Here is a 21,631-nt window from a genome sequence, read left to right as displayed (position 1 = left end):
CATCTATTTCTAATTATATAAACATATTTAGTATTTACTATTTATCTTTCACAGAAGTATATTTTGGGGAATAAATACAGACATAGGAAACATTACAGACAAAAAGTGTTTAAAATGAAGGTCTACCTTTTCCAACAATAACCACATGCTCCCAGGTCCATGGAGCTCTCTTAGGTGCTTTAATCCTGATCGAATGATCCCTACTGACCTAATGCTATCCGTGTTGATCTGCCTTAAAATTGGTTAAAGTGGTTTTGAAGGTTATCTGTTCCCAAAAGTGCAGACAGTGATGATTCCTCTACCCTTACGTGTCTCGTGTTCCGTATGTGCTTCGATTTGTGATAAGAACGTGACCTAGAAGACTGTGCAGACTCAGGACTCTGAGAGGGGAGAGACGCCCTCCGCATGAGGTTCCTGGATATGACCCTCTGAAGATTCTTCATGGAAGACCCGGCAGCCCTGGTGATCACCCAGGGATGATCCAGGGCCTGCCCCGCTGACATGCGATGACCAGCCTCAAACATCAGCAATTTGTCTATGAAGTCCTTCGCCAAGTGGGAAATATTCGGCCAAGGCTAGGAAGGAAAAATAGATAAAATAGAACAACATTAATAAAATAAAAATACACAAACACACATAGAGCATCATCTTCCTAGTTACATGATTAACACATATCAAACCTGGAAGACTTTTTCAAATAAGCAAGTTAAATGCTATATCATTATATATATTGGGAACCTGAAAAGCTACTTTTGAGAGAGCCAAATAATAATAATAATAATAATCTATTTGGTAAAAGGAAAAGCCAAACACAAATTGTCTTCCAAATTCTCTGTTCCGTGAAGGAAACTTCCTTTCCAGAAATCTGTCCAGTGTGCTTCAATTAGCAATGTGAGTTCCCATATCACGTTTATGTGGGCTGGACAAGGCAAAGCAGCTGTCGTCCATGAAGTCCACCAGCCTTGGGTTAGTATTTACCACACTCTGGTCATCTGCTAGAGTTTCCAAAACTCCAAGAATCAGCTAGAGCGGAAAGTGGAATGGATTGAGAAATCATCAAATTTTCTCTCCCTTTGAAAGCTTACTCCATACTTAGGATGCTTCCATCTCCCAGCCTCCAGAGAGAAAAGGCAGAACAAAATGGCCCTTCAGGGAAGACTCCTCCTGCTGTGCAGAGCCTCAATACACTCCCCATCAGGTAGCTCCAAGCGGGATCCAGCAATGAACAGAGATACTGCAGGGTGTGATGTGTATACCAGCTACTTGATGTTTCAGGGATTTGTTCTGGTGACATTTACAGCTTTTGCACATATTTTAAGTACAATAAGAGCAATTCATGGTGACTTTTGTGAAGATGGAGACAAGGGAGCTGTTGCTTTACACTTGTTTTCTGCATTATCTATCAACACATACCATAGACCAAACAAAACAAAACTGTAGTTCTGTATCCTTTGTCATCTACAAAGCAGAAACATTGACAAAATTACCGGTACATTTGTTGTATCTCAAACATTTTCTGGTTGACATGTGTTTTTAAAAAGTTGCCTCTCCCAAGAAAGATAAGGAAATCCTTACAACCTATTGTCTTTGTCCTTGTGTCAGGAAAAATCAGACTCAATTCAGATGTCACACTCTCCGATCTCTTAACAGTCTATTAACCTAGAATTTGAATCAAAAGAAACCAGTAAAAGAATTGCTCTTTTTTGTTCCTTCAGCTTATTTAGGCAAATGAGATCTGAGAAATACTTTTCCCCAAAATAAAATGCATGAAATAAATGAGCACATTTGCCAAATACTCAAAACACAGGGAAAATAAAATGTAAACACCACATGTCTAGACAAAGTACGTCAGTGGCTGACACTCACAATGGCATATCCTTTGCTTTGGCTAGACATCTATTTGGCTCTGGATCCAGACACATTTATCTAGGCTCAAGGTTAAGCTAGATGTCTCTAATGGAGCATTATAAGACAAGCAAGTGAATCTTTCAGGAAAACATAAAATATGTGTAATGAGATTTATGAAGAGCTCATTAAGAAGACCCCCAAATGAATTTATACTTAAAATGAAGTTGCAGAAAAAAAGGTAACATAGAAAAAAAGTTCTTCAGCCAAAGTGCATTATTTCAACCTGGGTTAGAAATTATAGGATTCCTGAGCCATAAAGAACAACTGGAGAGTACCTAGAAGTCAATTATATATTACACAGTAGAAAATGACAGGTTTAGGAAAAAATGTCAGAACTATTTATTTGTACCTTCTTAATCTAAAATTTATTTTTGTCTATGTTGTATCAAGTATAAAATAAATTAATATACTATATGTATGTATTCTATAAAGGAATATGAATTGAGTGTGCATGCTCATAATTTTTTGACTAATAGAGGTATATGACCAAAAAAAAAAAAAAATTTAGAAGGGCATCTGGCTGACTCGCGATCACGGAGTTGTGAGTTCGAGTCCCACACTGAGCATAGAGATTACTTAAAAAATTTTTAAAAATTATTTTAGGCTACACATTCAATCAATTTCATATCATGGACCAAATCTCACTTGATGATATTATTCAGTCCCTTCACCAGTCTGGACATCCACCTTGCCATTCCCACTCTTTACCTTGAAAATTCCTCTGTTCAGCTTTTCTCAGCAGTCTCAAAGAGACACTGCCATCTGTAAGCTGGTTACCCCATCTTAATGTGAAGAAAGACTGGGAGTGACTTGAGTGGATCTGGATTACAAGGCTGCCCAGTCCTATACAGCTCTAAATATTCTCAGTTTCTTCATCAAAAAAAATGGGCATCATATCTCTTTCACAAGATTGCTATTAGAACCAAATTAGATCAAGTATGTGAAAAATGGTTTTCAAAATATAAAATATAGGGTAAGCTTTAATTGCTTTAATTGCTCTTGTTCTTTTACTATTAAACCACAATGAAACTCCTTCAGTTCTTTTGTGGACATATCCACCTACTATATTCAGAGGACTGGAAGATGAAAATTACCTAAAACTTCTCATACTGAGTCCACTTACTATTGTCATGATAAATGTGTGTCCTCAAAACAATGTTCTGCGTTCAGAGCTAATGAACCAAATAAGAAGGAAGGTAGCAAGACATACAAATGGCTAACGAACACATGAAAAGATGCTCAACATCACTGATCACCAGGAGAATACAAATGAAAACTACAGTAAGACATCACCTCGCACCTGTCAGAATGGCTAAAATTAACAACCCAGGAAACAACAGATGCCCGGCAAGAATGTGAAGAAAGGGGAACCCCTTACACTGTTCTTGAGAATGCAAGCTGGTGCAGCCACTTTGGGAAACACTATGGAGCTTCCCCGAAAAGTTAAAAATAGAACTACTCTCCAATCCAGCAATTGCACTACTAAGTATTTACCCAAAGGTTACAAAAAAGCTGATTTGAAAGGATACATGCACCCAAAGTTTATAGCAGCATTATCAACAAGAGCCAAATTTTGGAAAAAGCCCAAGGGTCCATTGACCAATGAAGAGGTCGTATAAGTATACAATGAAATAATACTCAGAAATCAAAAAGAATGAACTCTTGCCATTTGCAATGATGTTGATGGAGCTCGAGTGTATTATGTTAAGCAAAATAAGTTAGCCAGACAAAGACAAATACCACGTAATTTTTCATTCATATGTGGAATTTAAGAAACAAAACAGATGAACATTGGGGAAGAGAAAAGAAAAGGCAAATCATGAAACAGACTCTTAACTGCAGAGAACAAACGGAGGGTTGATGGAGGGAGGATGGGGGATGGGCTAAGTGGGTGATGGGCATTAAGGAGGACACTGGCAATGAATAGTGGGTGCTATATGTAAATGATGTATCACTAAATTCTAGTACTGGAACTAATGTTACACTATATATTTTTTTAAGATTTTATTTACTTATTTGACAGACAGAGAGCACAAGTAGGCAGAGAGGCAGGCAGAGAGAGAGGAGGAAGCAGGCTTCCCGCGGAGCAGAGAGCCTGCCCGATATGGGGCTCGATCCCAGGACGCCGGGATCATGACCTGAGCTGAAGGCAGAGGCTTTAACCCACTGAGCCACCCAGGCGCCCCTGTTACACTATATTTTAACTAACTGGAATTTAAATAAAAACTTCAAACTACCAAAAAAAAAAAAAAAAAAAAAGGTAGAACTAGGGGAGCCTGCATGGCTCAGTGGGTTAAAGCCTCTGCCTTAGGCTCAGGTCATGATCCCAGGGTCCTGGCATCAAACCCTCGTCGGGGCTCTCTGCTCCGCAGGGAGCCTGCTTCCCCCTATCCCCCGCCTGCCTCTCTGCCTGCTTGTGATCTCTGTCCATCAAATAAATAAATAAAATCTTAAAAAAAAAAAAAAGGAAGCTAGATACTACAAACACACACAAAAGCACACACAGAACACACACAGTTCCTAAAATTCTAGATGCAACATCTCAAATTTTAAGGATTATAATTAATGTTAAAATTTGCTAAATATAGAGCTTACTGAAATACCGGGTAATAATTATTGATGGATTTAATTATAGAGTTTTCAGAAAACTACAAATATCTACTTTTAAGTGAATGGATAAGCTATCATTCAAATTCTTGGGCTAAGAGCACTCTAAGTAGCATTTATCTCCTTAAAAATAGTAGCTTTTAGGAGCACCGGCTGGCTTTGTCAGAAGAGTATCGGACACTTGCTCTCGAGATGGTGAGTTCAAGCTCCCCACTGGGTGTAGAGTTTACTAAAAAAATTAAATAAATAAAAAATTTTCTTAAATTTTCAAATAGTAGCATTTATTATAAAACTTCTACTAGGGGCACCTGGGTGGCTCATTTGGTTAAGCATCCAATTCTTGGTTTCAGCTCTGGTCATGATCTCAGGGTCCCAGTATCAAGCCCCGTGTAGGGCTCTGCAATCAGCCCAGTGTCTGCTAGAGATTATCTCCCTCCCCCTGCCCTGCTCCTTCCCCTGCTCACCCTCTCTCTCTTTAAAATAAATAAATCAAATCTTAAAACAACAACAACAGAAAACAAAAACAAACAACAAAACTTCCACTGATGACAGTTCTCTGTCTAGCATTTCTCTTCCCTTGAACTTTAGTGTAGGGCCTTGGTAGGACTTCACTTAAGCTCTGCAATTAAATTTTATGTAAATGTGCCCCAAAGTACCAATGAACTCTCTATAACTTTATTACTTGAGACAGGGAAAAATCACTCTTCCTTCTATCAGAAAGCAGGGGATTCTGTACATCATTATGTTATAAATATTTAAAATTTAAAATGTTTTCTTCCCAATCTAAGTGCAGACTTTAAGTTGTTTTATCTTTGCCAAAGCTGAAATTGTTCAAAGACAAAGCTAATTATGTCAGAATGCAATATCCATTGGGGCATTTGTAAAACCTGGGAAAAGTCAGGAGATACATACAAGTTTATTACAGGTAACATCAAATTAAAAAATGGTAAAAGAACCAATTAATCATATAACAGGCTCATAAAGAGAATATTTTTGTGAGCTAAGGGGTTCTTGACATGAGAGAAAAGATGCTTCCAGTTTTTCTTATAAGGAAAACACTGAAATTTAAAGAGGATTGGACAAAGCCTAATTTGTTTGTGTACCTATCATATTTCAAAGCACTCAAGGTTTTTTTTTTTTTTTTTAAAGATTTTATTTATTTATTAGAGAGAGAGACAGTGAGAGAGAGCAAGAGCAAGGAGAAGGTCAGAGAGCGAAGCAGACTCCCCATGGAGCTGGGAGCCTGATGCGGGACTCGATCCCGGGACTCCAGGATCACGCCCTGAGCCGAAGGCAGTCGTCCAACCAACTGAGCCACCCAGGCGTCCCTCAAAGCACTCAAGGTTAAAAAGAGATGTGTTCGATATTCTTCAAAAAACCTAACAAATGGGGCGCCTGGGTGGTTCAGTGGGCTAAGCCTCTGCCTTCGGCTCAGGTCATGATCCCAGGGTCCTGGAATTGAGCCCCGCATCAGGCTCTCTGCTCAGCAGGGAGCCTGCTTCCCTCTCTCTGCCTGCCTGTCTGCCTACTTGTGATCTCTCTGTCTGTCAAATAAATAAACAAATAAAGTATTTTTTAAAAAATTAACAAATAAAAAGTAGTAGAAGAAGAAGAACATAAGAGCAACAAAAAATTCAATTGGCCTTTGAAACTCACCATATATAATATGTTCTTTCATATATAATATATATTAGAACTAGTTCCTATTATAAACCCTATAAGCCAGAACATAAACAACATAAGCATAACATTAAAATTAGATATTTCTCGGTTAGCAAGAGCTTTACACAAGTAGTTCTTTTCTCTTCATCTCCATGAATTCTACTGATGATATCAAGGCCAAAAAGTGCAACATAATTTAGAAAACAGATAACTACTTTCCACCCTAATCACTATTCCTTTACACCAAAGGTAACATCTACATAGCCAAAGTGAAATGCACGGGGTCTCAATTCCAAGAAGCACTCAGTGTGCTTGAGTTAAAGGTAAGACAGTATATACTTATACAATTTAAGTCAGAGAAGAGATGAAGAAAGTGATAAGCAGAAAATGAAATACATTATGAGAGATTTTATAGCCATTAAAATTATTTTCTGTAAAACTTTTAAACTAAAAATATCACTGAAAAAGTTGAGCACCACATTTTTGTGAGCATAAGTGTTTTAAGAACTAAATCACAGGAATGGGAACCAAGTTACAAGAATTATGACCTAACTGAAATGTGGTTCATTTTATTATTGAAATTCTAGTCGTGATGGAAAGAGAATAAAAGAGAATTAGGGAACCAGATCTTCTGCTCTCCTTTCCCTTTTTCCTACTTAATAACCTGAATGAAAAAGAAATAGAGCAAAGAAAAAATAAGAGAAATTAATGGAGATAAGGATACAGAAAGAAAATTGGGGTCATAGCTGGTGAATAAAATTAATCAAAATCTATTCCTTCTCAGGGAGTGCATCAGTAATTTTTTCCTACCAGTATGGCAATCACATGTGAATCTAAGAACATGGGGACCATTTTCTATCAATATCTATATGGAATTTTTTTTTCATTTTTTTTTTCCATGTGGGATTTTTAAAAAAAATATGTTTTTTTTAAAGATTTTATTTATTTATATGGCAGACAAAGATCATAAGCATGCAGAGAGGCAGGCAGAGAGAGAGGAGGAAGCAGACTCCCCACTGAGCAGAGAGCCTGATGCGGGGCTCCATCCCAGGACCCTGAGATTGTGACCTGGGCTGAAGGCAGAGGCTTTAACCCACTGAGCCACCCAGTTGCCCAAAAGAATATTTTTTAATATCAGTGTTTATCTTTGCTGGCTGGCTAATATGGCTATAAGACTCACTTTATTATCAACTTTTTTCACATCAAAAAAAGATTACTGTGATACTGTGCAATATAATTGGACAGTAATACATGATTTCCAACTCATGGGCAAGAATGTGTAATTTTTACTAGCATTAAAATGTTAATACCTTGGGGCGCCTGGGTGGCTCAGTGGGTTAAAGCCTCTGCCTTCGGCTCAGGTCATGATCCCGGGGTCCTGGGATCGAGCCCCACATCGGGCTCTCTGCTCCATGGGATCGAGCCCCACATCGGGCTCTCTGTCTCTCTGCCTGTCTCTCTGCCTGCCTCTCTGCCTACTTGTCATCTCTGTCTATCAAATAAATAAATAAAATCTTTTAAAAAAAAATGTTAATACCTCACTTTTCTCACCATTCCATTTAAAGGATGAAAAAAGGTATACTTGGCATTGTAGTAATATATTTATATACTTTTATATATAATAGTTATTTAAGCAAAAGTCAAACTTGTATTCCCACTGTTTCCCAACAGAAAGAGCTAACGCATACATAGCCCTATGTATTAATATGTGAACTAGTCTAAGCATGTGACATCTTTTAGCTCATTTGATCTTCACAACAATCTGTTAAGTAAACACTATCATTATTACTGTTTCACAGATGAAGGAACTTAGATACAGAGAAATTAAGAAACATGCCCAAAGTTACACAGTTAGTAAGTGACAGAGCCGGGAAAGGATCTAGCCAGCATTGCTCCAGATCGTGCCCTTTAACCAGGACACAGCACTCCTTTACAAAATATCCACATAACTATACACTCACCTACACATAATGCTCCAAAATTCTTGTTTTTTACTAGTATGCAACATATCCCTTTTATGTGCTTTTGCATATGTTGTTCTACTGGGAATGTGCCCATCTCCCTTTCGGAAACTCTTTTTTTTCCTTAGTATTTTTTTTAAGATTTTTATTTATTTATTTGACAGGCCGAGATCACAAGTAGGCAGAGAGAGAGGGAGGAGAAAACAGGACTGGATCCCAGGACCCCGAGATCATGACCTGAGCCTAAGGCAGAGGCTCTAACCCACTGAGCCACCCAGACGCCCCTCCCTTTCAGAAACTCTTACCCCTCCTCCAAGACACAGCACAAATGTCCTCTCATTCATGAAATCTGACCCAAATTTCCTAACCAGTAAGAGGCTATCTTCCCTTGCTCCATGGACTTTCCACCTTTATTCCTACATGTATCAAAGCACTTATGTTTGAAGAAATACACAAGAATGCCTGGTCTCTCAGGCACCTGGAAGGCTCTTGATTTTGGCTCAGATCATGATCTCAGGGGTGTGAGATTGAGCCCCGCATCAGGCTCCATGCTCAGCAGGGAGTCTGTTTGAGATTCTTTCTCCCTCGGCCTCTCACCCCTGTTCATTCTCTCTCTCTCTCTCTCTCTCTCTCTCTCTCCCTCATTCAAATAAATAAATCTGAAAAAGAAGAAGGTGAAGGAGGAGAAGAAGGGGAGGGGAGGAGGAAGGAGACAATGACGACAACAACTTGGTCTCTCAGACAAGATCACTTGAGCCCACAGAGCAGGGACACTGAGCATTCTCATGTGGGTATTCCCAGAGCTAAGCATGATTCCTGGCTGTAGGAAGGCCAGATAAGAAGGAGAGTGGAGACCTCCTAAAGATGCTTTCCAACAGTCTCTGGGAGAAATGATGGATGAGTCTTACTCTCTCCAGCATGAACCCTGCCACCAAGCTGAAAGACATCATGATGGTATTAGTAATCAAAAAGATAAGTAAAGGCCTCCTTCACACAGTAGACACAGGGTTTCTTTTTTCTTCATCATGTGCTGTGTCTTTCTAGCCTGGTTGCCTCTCAGGCATTGTAGGAAACAACCAGAAAGGGGAACTCCTACTCCTACTCTGCAAAGCCCAGTGAGTAGAGTAAATGTACCCTGCCAAACCACCCTAACATTCCAGAATGAATCTAATAAATTTAACAATGGAAGGTATTAGTTACCTAAAATCCACCTTACTCACCAAAGATAACAAATGTAGTAATCCGAAAGGGCATCTGAACCCCAACGTTTATAGCAACAATGTCCACAATAACCAAGTTATGGAAAGAGCACAAATGTCCATCAACAGATGAATGGATAAAGAAGATGTGGTTTATGGGGCACCTGGGTGGCTCAGTGGGTCAAAGCCTCTACCTTCAGCTCAGGTCATGATCTCAGGGTCCTGGGATCGAGTCCTGCATCGGGCTCTGCTCAGCGGGGAGCCAGCTTCTCCCTCTCTCTCTGCCTGCCTCTCTGCCTACTTGTGATCTGTCTGCCAAATAAATAAATAAAATCTTTAAAAAAAAAAAAGAAGATGTGGTTTATATATATAATGGAATACTACTCAGCCACCAAAAAAAATGAAATCTCGCCATTTGCAACAACATGGATGGGACTAGAGGGTATCAGGCTAAGCGAAATACGTCAATCAGAGAAAAACAATTGTCATATGATCTCACTGATACGTGGATTTAAAGAAATAAAACAGGATCATAGAAGAAGAGAGAAATAAATAAAACAAGATAAAATCAGAGATAGACAAATGATAAGAGACTCAATCATAGGAAACAATTTAAGGGTTGCTGGAGGGGAGTTAGGTGGAGGGATGGGGTAACTCTGTGATGGACATTAAGAAGGGCACCTGATATAATTAAATAATGGGTATTATATAAGGCTTCTACCTCTGAAACTGATAATTCATTATATGTAATTAATTGAATTCAAATTTAAATTGAATTTAAATTAAAAATCAAAACAAAATAAAATAAAAATAAATAAATAAAGTCTACCTTACTATAAATTAAAATTTGTATTCTATGCTCAATGCAATTATAGTTGAGCTACATTTATTCGTGCAGTTATAAACCAGAATCTCTTAATTTTTAAAAAGCAATTCTTTTTCTTAAATGCATTCTATATACTTAACTTTTCATGAAATCTTATTGGATATAAGGGGGAAAATATGATACAGTCCTAGCCTTCAAAGAGCCAACAATGTCTTAGAAAGTTGACATACAGATTAAATGTCAAAACAAAAGAAATTTATTATAATCCTAAACACTATTCAGAAAAAGGAAAGAATAACACAAATGGAATGGTCATCAAAGTTCCATGAAAAGTAATATATTTCACACCAAAATCAAGAAGAATTAAACGTTAATATTATAGCTAGTTTTTTTTTGCTTATACATAGTTGAAGTCAGAGTATATACCTGCCAGGTGTCTACAAAATATTTTCTATAAATAATAAACATCATTCCTCTTCATCGTAAGAGATACAACACTTAAATATCTGCAAGTTTTGTCCCATTTATTGCACTTCTTCACCTGACTTTTAGAGAAAAGAAGTGATTCACACAATGTGTCATACTTGGAATTTTAATTATAGACAAAAGAACTTTAATAAACAACCCACAATGGGATCCCTGGGCAGATCAGTTGGTTAAATGCCTGCCTTCGGCTCAGGTCATAATCCCAGGATCCTGGGATCAGTTCCGCATGGGGCTCCTGCCTCAGTGGGGAGCCTTCCTCTCCCTCTACCTGCCACGCCCCCTGCTTGAGCTCTCTCCCTCTCTGACAAATACATAAATAAAATCTTCAAGAAAAAACAAACAAACAAAAAAGAACCCACATTTATCTGACAGGTCTGCAGGTCAAAATGGGTCTAACAAGCTAAAATCAGGTATCAGCGGCACTGCCTCTTAACGGCTCCAGGGGACAGTTCTTTCCTTGCCTTTTCCCATTTCTAGAGATTGCACATGTTCCCTGGTGCATGGCCCCTTACTCCATCTCCAAAGCAAATAATTCCAATCTACGTTCCCTTCATCACATCTCCTCTACTTTTGAGTCTCCCGCCTACCTACTGTAAGGGCCCTAGTGATCACACTGGGTTCATCCAGATAATCCAGGATAATCTCTCCATCTCAAGATCCTTAGTTTAGTCACATCTGCAAATTCTTTTCTGCATGTAAGGTGGCCCATCTACGGATTCTGGGTATTAGGGTCGGGACATTTTGGGGGGGCTAGTATTCTACCTACCACACCTATGCTTCCAGAATTGATGGTCACCCCGGTATTAAATAAAATTGGTGCATTTACAAATTAGTATGCTTGTTAATAAATGGCAGGTATACAATAATATGACTGAGAGAACATGATGATAGGCTTTTCTAAGTCTATCAGTCTGTTACCCTGACATTATGAACTGAATGTTTGTGTCCCTCTGAAATTCATATGTTGAAGCCCTAATCCCTAGTATCATTATAGTTAGAGATGAGGCCTCCAAAGAAGTAATTAAGTTTTTAAATGAGTCCTAAGGGAGGGGTCCTGATCTGATGGGATTAGTGAACTTTTAAGGGAGACACCAGAGTTCCCTCCCTTTCTCCCTCTCTGCCTCTTTCTACCCCATCTCTCTCCCCACACACACACAAAAAGTAAGTCACATGAGCATACCATGAGATGGCAGCTGCCTACAAACCAAGACAAGAGGTCTCATAATGAAACCTACCTGGTTGGCATCTTGGTTTGGGACTTCTCAGCCCTTAGAACTGTGAGAAATAAATTTCTATTAAGTCATCCAGTCTGTGGTATTTTGCTATGGCAGCTTGAGATGGCTAAGACCTTTTGTAATATTATAAGAGAATATGAATGTGATAGACATGGGGGCCTGACAAACACAGGAAAGAAAGCCAAGGGGTTATTTTTTTTTTAAGATTTTATTTATTTATTTGACAGAGAGAAATCACAAGTAGGACAAATAGGCAGAGAGGCAGGCAGAGAGAGAGGAAGGAAAGCAGGCCCCCTGCTGAGCAGAGAGCCCGATGTGGGACTCGATCCCTGGACCCTGAGATCATGACCTGAGCCAAAGGCAGCAGCTTAATCCACTGAGCCACCCAGGCACCCCAAAGCCAAGGGGTTATTAACGCAGTATTACAAGCAGCCGCAATCCTGCTCTGTTGCATGTTGTCTGAAGTTACAAATAGGCACTTCCTCAAGAAGTAGAGATTGTTGCCACCATGGAGACAATGTCAGTGCTCCATCCAGACCCTAGCCCCTCTTTTCTGTATGTACACACACCCCCTTCCTTGGGAGTGCTTTCCTTCTAAAAGCCAACACCTTGTTGTTGTTGTTGTTTTTCTCAGTGACCACCCTGGGGCTCCTGGAGCCACTTGCCTTTGATCCCCAGAGAATGTAAAAATTTACCACCAGCTCCCTACCATCATCACCCATTGACTAACAAAGAGTGGTAGGTGTGAAAACCCAGCTTGCCTGCCTCAGGTTGGAAGAATGCTGAAGAATCCTTCCCTGCAAGATGAGGCTGACCTTTATGGCTCTGGCCTCCTCATCTTCCCTGCCCTCCTTGCCCCACTCCCTTACCTGTCTTCCTGGGAGTCTACCCTTATTAAGTCACTTGAACATGAATTGTCTTCTCATTTTGGGGGAATCCAATCCTAGAAACTCTCTGAATTAAACCTGATGGAAAGGACTTTTAAAGCAGTATGTTGCTTATTATTTTTGCACACTGAAAAAATAATCATGAAAAGAAAAAAGTAATCATGATATCTAGTTCAAACATGACAGTAGTCAGATTGTGTGTGATCTCTTTTCACCTTGAATCTGGGCTATCCTAAGACTCACAGAATTCACGACAGAATGAGGCAGAGGTAATGCTGTGCAATGTCCAACCCCAGCCTTGAAAAGCACTGGCAACTTCCACTGTTTCCCTCTTGGAATACTCCTTTTTGGAAGGCCTAAACTACCATGTAAAAAGTCTGACCACCCTGCTGGGAAGACACCATGGAGAAACCCTCGTGAAGAGAAGGCCCTGTGAACATAGAGAGAGGAAGGTGAATAAAGGTTTCAGTGACCTAATTGACTCCAGGTTTTTAAGCCATCCCCACCAAGATGTCAGCTATTTGAGGGACCATCATGGACATTCTATCCCAGTCAAACCCCAATGACTGCAGCTCCTCCCAACATCATGTAGAATAGAAGAGTCACCAAGCTATAACCAAAACTGAAATATGTATTCTTTGTAAACAAAAGAACAACAGAAACAGAAAGATACTCGAATTTTAAAGAAAAAAGAAAAAAAAAATGAGCCATAATTCCCAAACCAGGAATAAGTTCTGTTAACATTTTAGTGTATTTCTTTTAAGCTTTTTTTCCTCTGCATACATTTTTCCACATGATTGTGATCATGCTCTATACAATTTGTATTCTGCCTTTTAATTTGCCTTTTTATTTTCACTTGGTAACATACTGTGAACATTTTCCAAAGTCCGTACAGTTTTTTAAGCATGCATAATTTAGGGACTATCACTCTATTATATGGATGTCCCATAATTTATTCAAACTTTCTCTTAGGGTTTTTTTTTTTTTCCCAATTTTCCACTTCTATAACTATAGCCCAGATGAACATCTTTATACTGAAACCTTTCCTGGATCTGGTATTATCTCATTAGATTCTTAGAAGTGGAATTACCAGAACAAAATATATAAACTTTTAAAAGTTCTAGATGTATATTTTCAAACTGCATCCCAAGAAATCTGTAAAATTTGCCCTCTACCAACAGTGAATGAGATGGTTGATCTCTTAACAGCAATGAGTAGAGTTGGAATGTTTTTTTTATCTTTATTGATTTCAATTAAAAAAAAAAGTTTGTTTTCATTTGTATTTTTTGGTCATTAGTGAGGCTAGACATCTTTTAAACTTTTAATAGTCAGTGGTACTACATTGTCTGTGAATTCTCCCCATCCTTTCCTACTTTCTCATGTAAGTCTTAGGTCTCAAATACAAGTTTAGATGAGCTTTTTTTAAAAAAAATGTACATATAGGGGCACCTGGGTGGCTCAGTGGGTTAAAGCCTCTGCCTTCGGCTCAGGTCATGATCCCAGGGTCCTGGGATCGAGCCCCACATCGGGCTCTCTGCTCAGCAGGGAGCCTGCTTCCTCCTCTCTCTCTGCCTGCCTCTCTGCCTACTTGTGAGCTCTCTCTCTGTCAAATAAATAAATAAAATCTTTTAAAAAATGTACATATATACGATAAGATATTAAAGCTTTGTCAAAGTATGGAAAATACAATATTTAAATTAGTTATCTAGCTTTTGATTTTGCTTAAGATACTTACATATAGATGTTATCCCTTAAGTAGCTATAATCAAACTATCATTATTTTTCTTCATGACAAAAAGAACCTTTCATAGTTGAACATATATTTGATCACTTGCTGAACATGAAATGAATTTTCCCTTTTGTCAAGCTTCCTACACACAAGCATCAACAACTTTCCTTCTCTACCCAAAAACAACAGGAAGTGAACACATTCATAAACATTGGGAGTTCCAAGTTTAAACAATGGATAAATATTTTACACAAGCTATGACGTTAAACATTTCACTAAGGAAACATTATATTACAGAAAGGGCTTGGATCATCTAGACTCAAGGCAGAAAATCTCTCACCAGACACCAAGCGTCATGCTGAGCTTCTGAGTACACACCAGTCTACTCAACTGATGAAAGAAAAACTACAAACTCCCTGGTCTACTTATCAATGTCATGTCCTAACCAAGGACAACTCAGTAACACAGGCTCTTGCTACCTTGAGACCAATGGCTCTCAGCCAGGGGTGATTCTGCCCCGCAGGGGGCATTTAACAATGTTTGGAGACAATTTTTGTTAGCACAACTTGAGGAAGGTGTTGAATCTAGTGTATTTACTAGATATCCAGCACCTACCAGTATCTACCAGTAGTGTATGGAGGGTGGAGAAGAGGCCAGGGCTGCGGCAAAACACCCTGCAATGCACAGGACACCCCCACTCCCACACCCTTCCCTCCAACTCACCCCGGCTCTGTAAAGAATCACCCATCCTGTCTCTCCTGCCCCGCCCCTGCCCCACAACCTCACCAACCTCACTGTGTGGCTCTAGGCATAACATGTACCCTCCAGAACTTGTGAGTAATAAATTACTAAATCTTATTTTTGTTCAAAGTTTAAAAAACAAGAAGATTCATCCAGCCCTAAATGTCAACTAAATGTCAATAGTGCTGAGGTTGAGAAACTATACGAGGCTAACTCAATAGGAGTGAAATTATTTCTTACCTCTCCTGTGTAATTATATTTGCCCTTCAGAATCTTCCTGTAAAGTCTTGTATGGCTTTCATCATCAAAAGGCAGGACTCCGCTAAGTAAAACATATGTGATTACGCCAAGAGCCCACATGTCCACTGCACTGGTATATGGTTTCCTTAGCAAAATCTCGGGGGCTATGTACTCTGGGGTCCCACAGAATGTCCTCATCGTCCAGTCTCCACTTTTGTTCCCAGAGTGTGCCAAACCAAAATCTGTAATTAAAATTTTCGACTCAGCACCTGGATGATAATATAAGAGATTTTCAGGTTTTAGGTCCCTGTGAGTTATTCGCAAGGCATGCAGATACCTGATGCCATCAGCAACCATCTGGAGAATTCTGACAGCATCCTGCTCTGTAAAGGAGCCCTGAGTCATGAGTCGGTCCAAGAGCTCTCCTCCTGTAGCCAACTCCATCACCATGTAAACTCGATCTTGGGCCTCAAAGATCTCCACGAGCTGAACAATGTTGCGGTGTCTAACCCGCCTCAGGATGGTGAGCTCGGATTCACATGCTTCCCGGCCTTCCTTCACTCTGGTTTCCACCACTTTTATTGCAAAAGGTTTCTTGGTGGTCTTCTGCTCCGCCCTGACGACTTTGCTGAAACTGCCTGTCCCAATTAGAGCCTTGATGTCGTATCTGTCGGGAAGAAAAGCCAAATCCGTTATCCTCTGAAGGGAAGATTCTTAAAATTACCGAAGTTGGTACTTTCTATCATCTCTTTTTATCTTTACATCCCCCCATCTGACTTCCTTACTCATTGTTGCTTAATTGTATTCCTTATTTTTGAAAGCCTCCCCAGATTCTTCTTTGAAACGGAGGTAAGTGATATAAAAGTAATTAGTTGGTGGAAAGGTAACTATTAAGACAACAGACTTAGTAACAGCAACTACCATTTATTATACATTTATTGTGTGCCAGAAAATTTATTTTTTGAAAAAAATTCTAATGACAATATCCCTATTGGCTAACATAATACTATCTCCCTTTTTCAGATAAGAAAATTAAGAATAACAAAAATTAAGTGATTTTCCAAGGTCACACAGATTATGGTTGAAATGGATAGGATTTAAATCCAACCCCTTCGAAGGTGTTTCACCGATTGAGTACCCATGCCCTATCTCGTCCGCAGCAGCACCCTGATAGACAAGCACTGATAAAATAAACACATCAGGTGGGGACAGTGTTACAGCCACAGTTTTCTCCCAGCGATCCCACTGCACTTGCAATTTCTACACAAGAAACAGACTTTTAACATGGGATATATGTCAATGCATAAAGTTATTTTCTCTCTTTCCTCTCTGGGAAAGGCCAGGAGGTCAGCTAGGATTTCAAAGACTGGTGATCTTAAACTTGAATTATCCGTGTAAACGCCTATGTCAATTTGAGAATTCTATTAAGTTCAACCCTCTATTTAAGAAATGTCGAGAAAGGGGAGCCTGGGTGGCTCAGTAGGTTAAGCCTCTGCCTTTGGCTCAGGTCCTGATCCCAGGGTCCTGGGATTGAGCCCTGCGGCGGGCTCTCTGCTCAGTGGGGAGCCTGCTTCCTCTTCTCTCTGTGCCTGCCTCTCAGCCTATTTGTGATCTCTCTCTCTTTCTGTTGAATAGATAAATAAAATCTTTAAAAAAAAAAAAAAAAAAGAAAAGAAAAGAAATGTTGAGAAAGTGCTCCACTTAGAATCACGATTTTACAGCTGGAAAGAATATTAGAAAATGACTTACTCCAACCCCTCATTTGACAAATGAAGAAATTTCAAGATCAGGTTAGCAGATTGGTTGTTTAAATTGTACAGTGAGGATGAGAACCCAGGTCGCCTTACTTTTATTGTAATTTGCTACTCTTCCACTTTGTTAAAACTTCTCCCCAGAAAGGATGCCAGCAAGTGGAACCAGCTCTGGGAGTATGTAGGGAAAGGTAATGCTTTCAGTTACATACTCAGTAACAGAGATTCAAATGCAAACATCAATCTGTGCTGAAAATAGCCTTACTTCTTTTGGCTGAGTTTATTCTTCCAGTAATTCTTCCCTCTACCTATCTATTCCTTAGGCCTGTGCTTCCTAAATAAAAGTGTCATTTGGCTGTACCAGCTTACAGAAAACAGCTTTGTTCTATGCAGTGCATTTAATTTTCTGGGCAATTACTTTATCAAAACAGAGAGCAATTTACTCATCTTAAGTGGATTCTGTCGCCTCTTCTTTTTCCAACTTTGCTTTTTTATTCACATGCACTTTCAGATTGATTTTGAAGATAATCATGGGCATTTTAAATTCTGTTACTTTGCAGACTAGCCAAAATTTACATTTACCTTTAATGGAGATGAAAGCACTTTGCAAATACTAATTTATCACTATGCCTTCAAAACTGCAGGCAAAATCATTTGCTCATGAAATTAATCATCAGCTATCAGATGAATTACCATCTCTGAGGAACTACACTCTTTTGTTTAAAGAAAAGGAGCTTTATTCAGTACTGCTAAGGGACCTTCATACACCAAATACTTGGGAAAAAAAAAATGATAGTAATTTGGCACTGAAGGGAACAGTAGGCTTTAAGCCAAAATGTAGAGTAGTAGAAATAAATGGTTTCAGATTGAATAACCAATGTCTCATAACAAATTCCTATAACTGCAGCCTTGCTTGTGATCCCGTGATGGCCATGGACGGTGACTATTTTTATGATTTGAGTGGCTATATCTTCTGCAGCGCCTGGCACAGAAGGTACAGCAATAAATGTTGAATGAAAGAATCACTCATTGAATACATATTATTTCCAAATGACCACATATATTTTGAAAACATTAAGGATCAAATCAAACATCAGAGAAGGCATTTACAAGGCCATGCCATTCCTTGCCCTTCCACTGCTCCACTCCTACCCACTGCCCAACAGGGCAGCCTCAACATTACTTTTGTAGGTGGTGCAATTTTACATCACCCTCGAAATTGAAATTATTACTTTAACTACAGCTGCTACAAACCGGGAATTTTTTCAACGTGTAAAAAAAATGAAAGCCAGAAACAATAGTAATATCACAACGTGTTTGATAGAAGCAACTGAGAAAAGGCATACAGTCAGATTTAAATTCTATTGTCTCTATTCTGCAAGAGTTCTAAGTGGATCACAATGAAGAAGAAAGACAACTGTATTCTAGACTCAATTCTGTCACTAACTTGGGCAAGTCACTTAATCTTTTGGGACTTAACTCCTCATCAGGTAAGGAGCCTTGAGTTAGTCACTAGGGCCCTTACAATGTTGTGACCTTCCACCTCTCTGACCCCTTCACACTCTAAAGGACTAGGACTATCCCGCAGATGGAGGTTATGAGAGTAGGTAAGACTGGACCACAGCAACCTCATTCTCTCTGGGTGTGGATAACCAGAGATGCCATCTAACCAATTCAGTCATGATAAGATCCCATGTCCATTCTGATTCAAGTTCAATTGGGTCAGCCTACTTTGTCTCTAAGCTTAGCAGCTACTGGGCTAATCCAAAACGTTTCCTTATATTAGAAGTTCCCAAGTAGGCTGGGAAGTGGCTCTGCACAGACTGTGTTTACAGCACTGCAGTAAAGTAAGCATATCATTTGAGGGCTAGAAATGTCCCTGAGGGGGCGCCTGGGTGGTTCAGTGGGTTAAGCCTCTGCCTTTGGCTCAAGTCATGATTTCAGGGTCCTGGGATTGAGCCCTACATTGGGGCTCAGCAGGGAGCCTGCTTCCCCTCTCTCTCTCGGCCTGCTGCTCTGCCTACTTGTCATCTCTCTCTCTGTGTTAAATAAGTAAATAAATAAAATCTTAAAAAAAAAAAAAAAAAAAGGAATGTCCCTGAGAAGCCAGATGAGCCACCCACCACTGTGTTCCACCAAGCCCTGCAGAGTGGAAGAGGACTTCATGATTTCCTTCCTCTTTATGGCCAACATGGTATGTTCTGAGGAAGGTAGTTTTCAGGTCCAACCAACCTGTCATCCTCGCTCATTTCTTACAGGGATCAGCTAGGTCTTTTTTTTTTTTTCCAAAAAAAATATTTTTTTATTTATTTGACAGAGATCACAAGTAGGCAGAGAGGCAGAGAGAGAGGAGGAAGCAGGCTCCCCACTGAGCAGAAAGCCCAACGTTACCGATGCCGCACTTGATCCCAGGATGCTGGTATCATGACCTGAGCCAAAGGCAGAGGCTTAACCCACTGAGCCACCCAGGTGCCCCAAGTCAGCTAGGTCTTATGTGTGCCTTAAGAAGACAATAAAAAATACTGCACTAATATCTCAATACAGACTTGTGTCATGCACTGTTCACCACAATTTGCATATATTACGTCAATTATCCTCACAACATTTGTATGGAGTAGATATTATTATTATTCCCACTTTACTGAGGCAAAAACTGAGGAAGGAGAAAGGCTAAGGAACATTCTCAACCACACATGACAAAAGACACAAGAGTGGATCAAAATCTGGCCGATTGAAAGACTTGTTTCTATTCCATGATTTATGGTCTCCTTTTCAAGAATGTGGTAAAGATCCTTCACAAACATGCCTGTTTGGTCCCAGCTCCAGCATATCTGTGGCAAGGCCCCATCAACCCTGTAGGGGTTGGGAGGCCTTCCTCCTTCCCCAGCTCTGAGGTCAGGATTCCCTCCCCTTCCTTGCTCCTGTTCCCCCTCTACTTTCAGTCTGGAATTTTCCTAATCCTCTGCCCTCCCTGCTCAGAGGTGTCAAAGAGAATTTGTCCTAACACTTGCTAAAAACAGTGGAAAAGACTTTATTCCAGACTATTACAACTGGAGTCAAAACTATTGCCGTAGGGGAGAGAGACTGACTTCAACTCTGTTGAAACAAAAGGAAAGAAAGTACTCAGCACTGGGCAAGCTAGTATAAAAGTCCTAGAGGAACTCAGTGGGGGGTTGAGGCGGGGCGGGGAGGGGAGATTGGTAGAGTGACTAAGCCACCTGTGTTTGCTAATTAGTGCTTAGGGAAGTTGGGCTCCTGCCTTCCCACAGAGACTGGGAGAAAGTGGCCTCCTGATTACATTTCAAAAGGATGGCCTCCTAGTCCTTGGGAAAGACATTCCTAGGTTGTAGAAGACTTACATCTCAAAGAGGCAGAGGAAGTAGGGACATCAGGGACCTGTCATCTGAAAGAAGGCTGTCTAAGGTTTAATCAAGCTGGGGCTATTAATCAAGCTAAGGCCATCTTGATGCCTGCTTGGTTTATCTTCCTCAACCCAGTCCCAGGCCATTCCCTCTGCCACTGCTTCACCTGGCGCTTTACCTGGCAAGGACACGGGGGTCGAACCTGGCGCGGAAGCGGGCCACCTGCATCCTCCAAGCCGCCTCGGACACCGCCTCAGGCCCAGGTCCTACGTCTCTGGAGTTGCCCTGGCCTTGACCCTCCTGCTTGACCGGGGCCAGCACAGGCGACCCTGGGACCACCTTGGTGCTCACACCGCAGCCCATGCCTTCTCTGCTCTGGAGAGGGGCGAATCGGCCGGGAACTGTAGGTAGGGCTGAGCAGTTTTTTCCCCCTGGAGCTTGGGGGTGGTGGGCGGAGAGGGACCCAGGACAGATCAGGTCCACCCCCAGGGCCGGCCTAGAAAGAAACCCCACTGTGGATCTTTGTTAGGAAAATAACTTTCAAAGGGTCCTGCTGCCATGAGGCCACCTTGATGGTCACTAACATTTTATCTTTCGTAGAGTTTGACCTGGTAAAAGCAAAGCATACAGAGAAAAGGCAGGAGCCTCTCGTGCCTCTGCTTAATTCTCTGGGCCTTAGTTTTCTCATCTGAAGATGTGAACATACCGGTGGAATTTTGATCAGAATGGCATTAAAATATAGATGGCTCTAAGCAATATAGACATCTTAACAATGTTTATTCATCCGATCCAAGAGCATGGAATGGTTTTCCATCTTTCTCTGTCTTCTTGCATTTCTTTCATGAGTGTTCTGTAGTTCCTCAAGTACAGATCCTTTACCTCTTTGGTTAGGTTTATTCCCAGGTATCTTAAGGTTCTTGGTGCTATAGTAAATGGAATTGCTTCTCTAATTTCCCTTTCTGTATTTTCATTGTTAGTGTATAAGAAAGCAACTGATTTCTGTACATTGGTTTTGTATCCTGCCATATTACTGAATT

At 40.2% G+C, this 21,631-nt stretch overlaps 1 protein-coding gene across 1 annotated transcript; it reads right to left on the bottom strand.

Annotated features, from left to right (window-relative positions):
- Window positions 1–233: 233 nt before the first annotated feature.
- PSKH2 (protein serine kinase H2) lies at window positions 234–20,957 on the bottom strand. The gene is made up of 3 exons (XM_044246971.1): window positions 20,773–20,957; window positions 15,482–16,148; window positions 234–575 (listed from the first exon to the last, which is right to left on the bottom strand). Exons 1-3 carry the CDS (start codon window positions 20,955–20,957, stop codon window positions 234–236), a joined length of 1,194 nt encoding a protein of 397 aa, XP_044102906.1.
- Window positions 20,958–21,631: the final 674 nt, after the last annotated feature.

This window comes from Neovison vison, chromosome 4 (assembly GCF_020171115.1).
Source record: "Neovison vison isolate M4711 chromosome 4, ASM_NN_V1, whole genome shotgun sequence".
In the NCBI taxonomy this organism is placed as follows: Eukaryota; Metazoa; Chordata; class Mammalia; order Carnivora; family Mustelidae; genus Neogale; species Neogale vison.
Note: the sequence above shows the minus strand (reverse complement) of the source record. Positions and strands in the feature narration are given on the sequence as shown.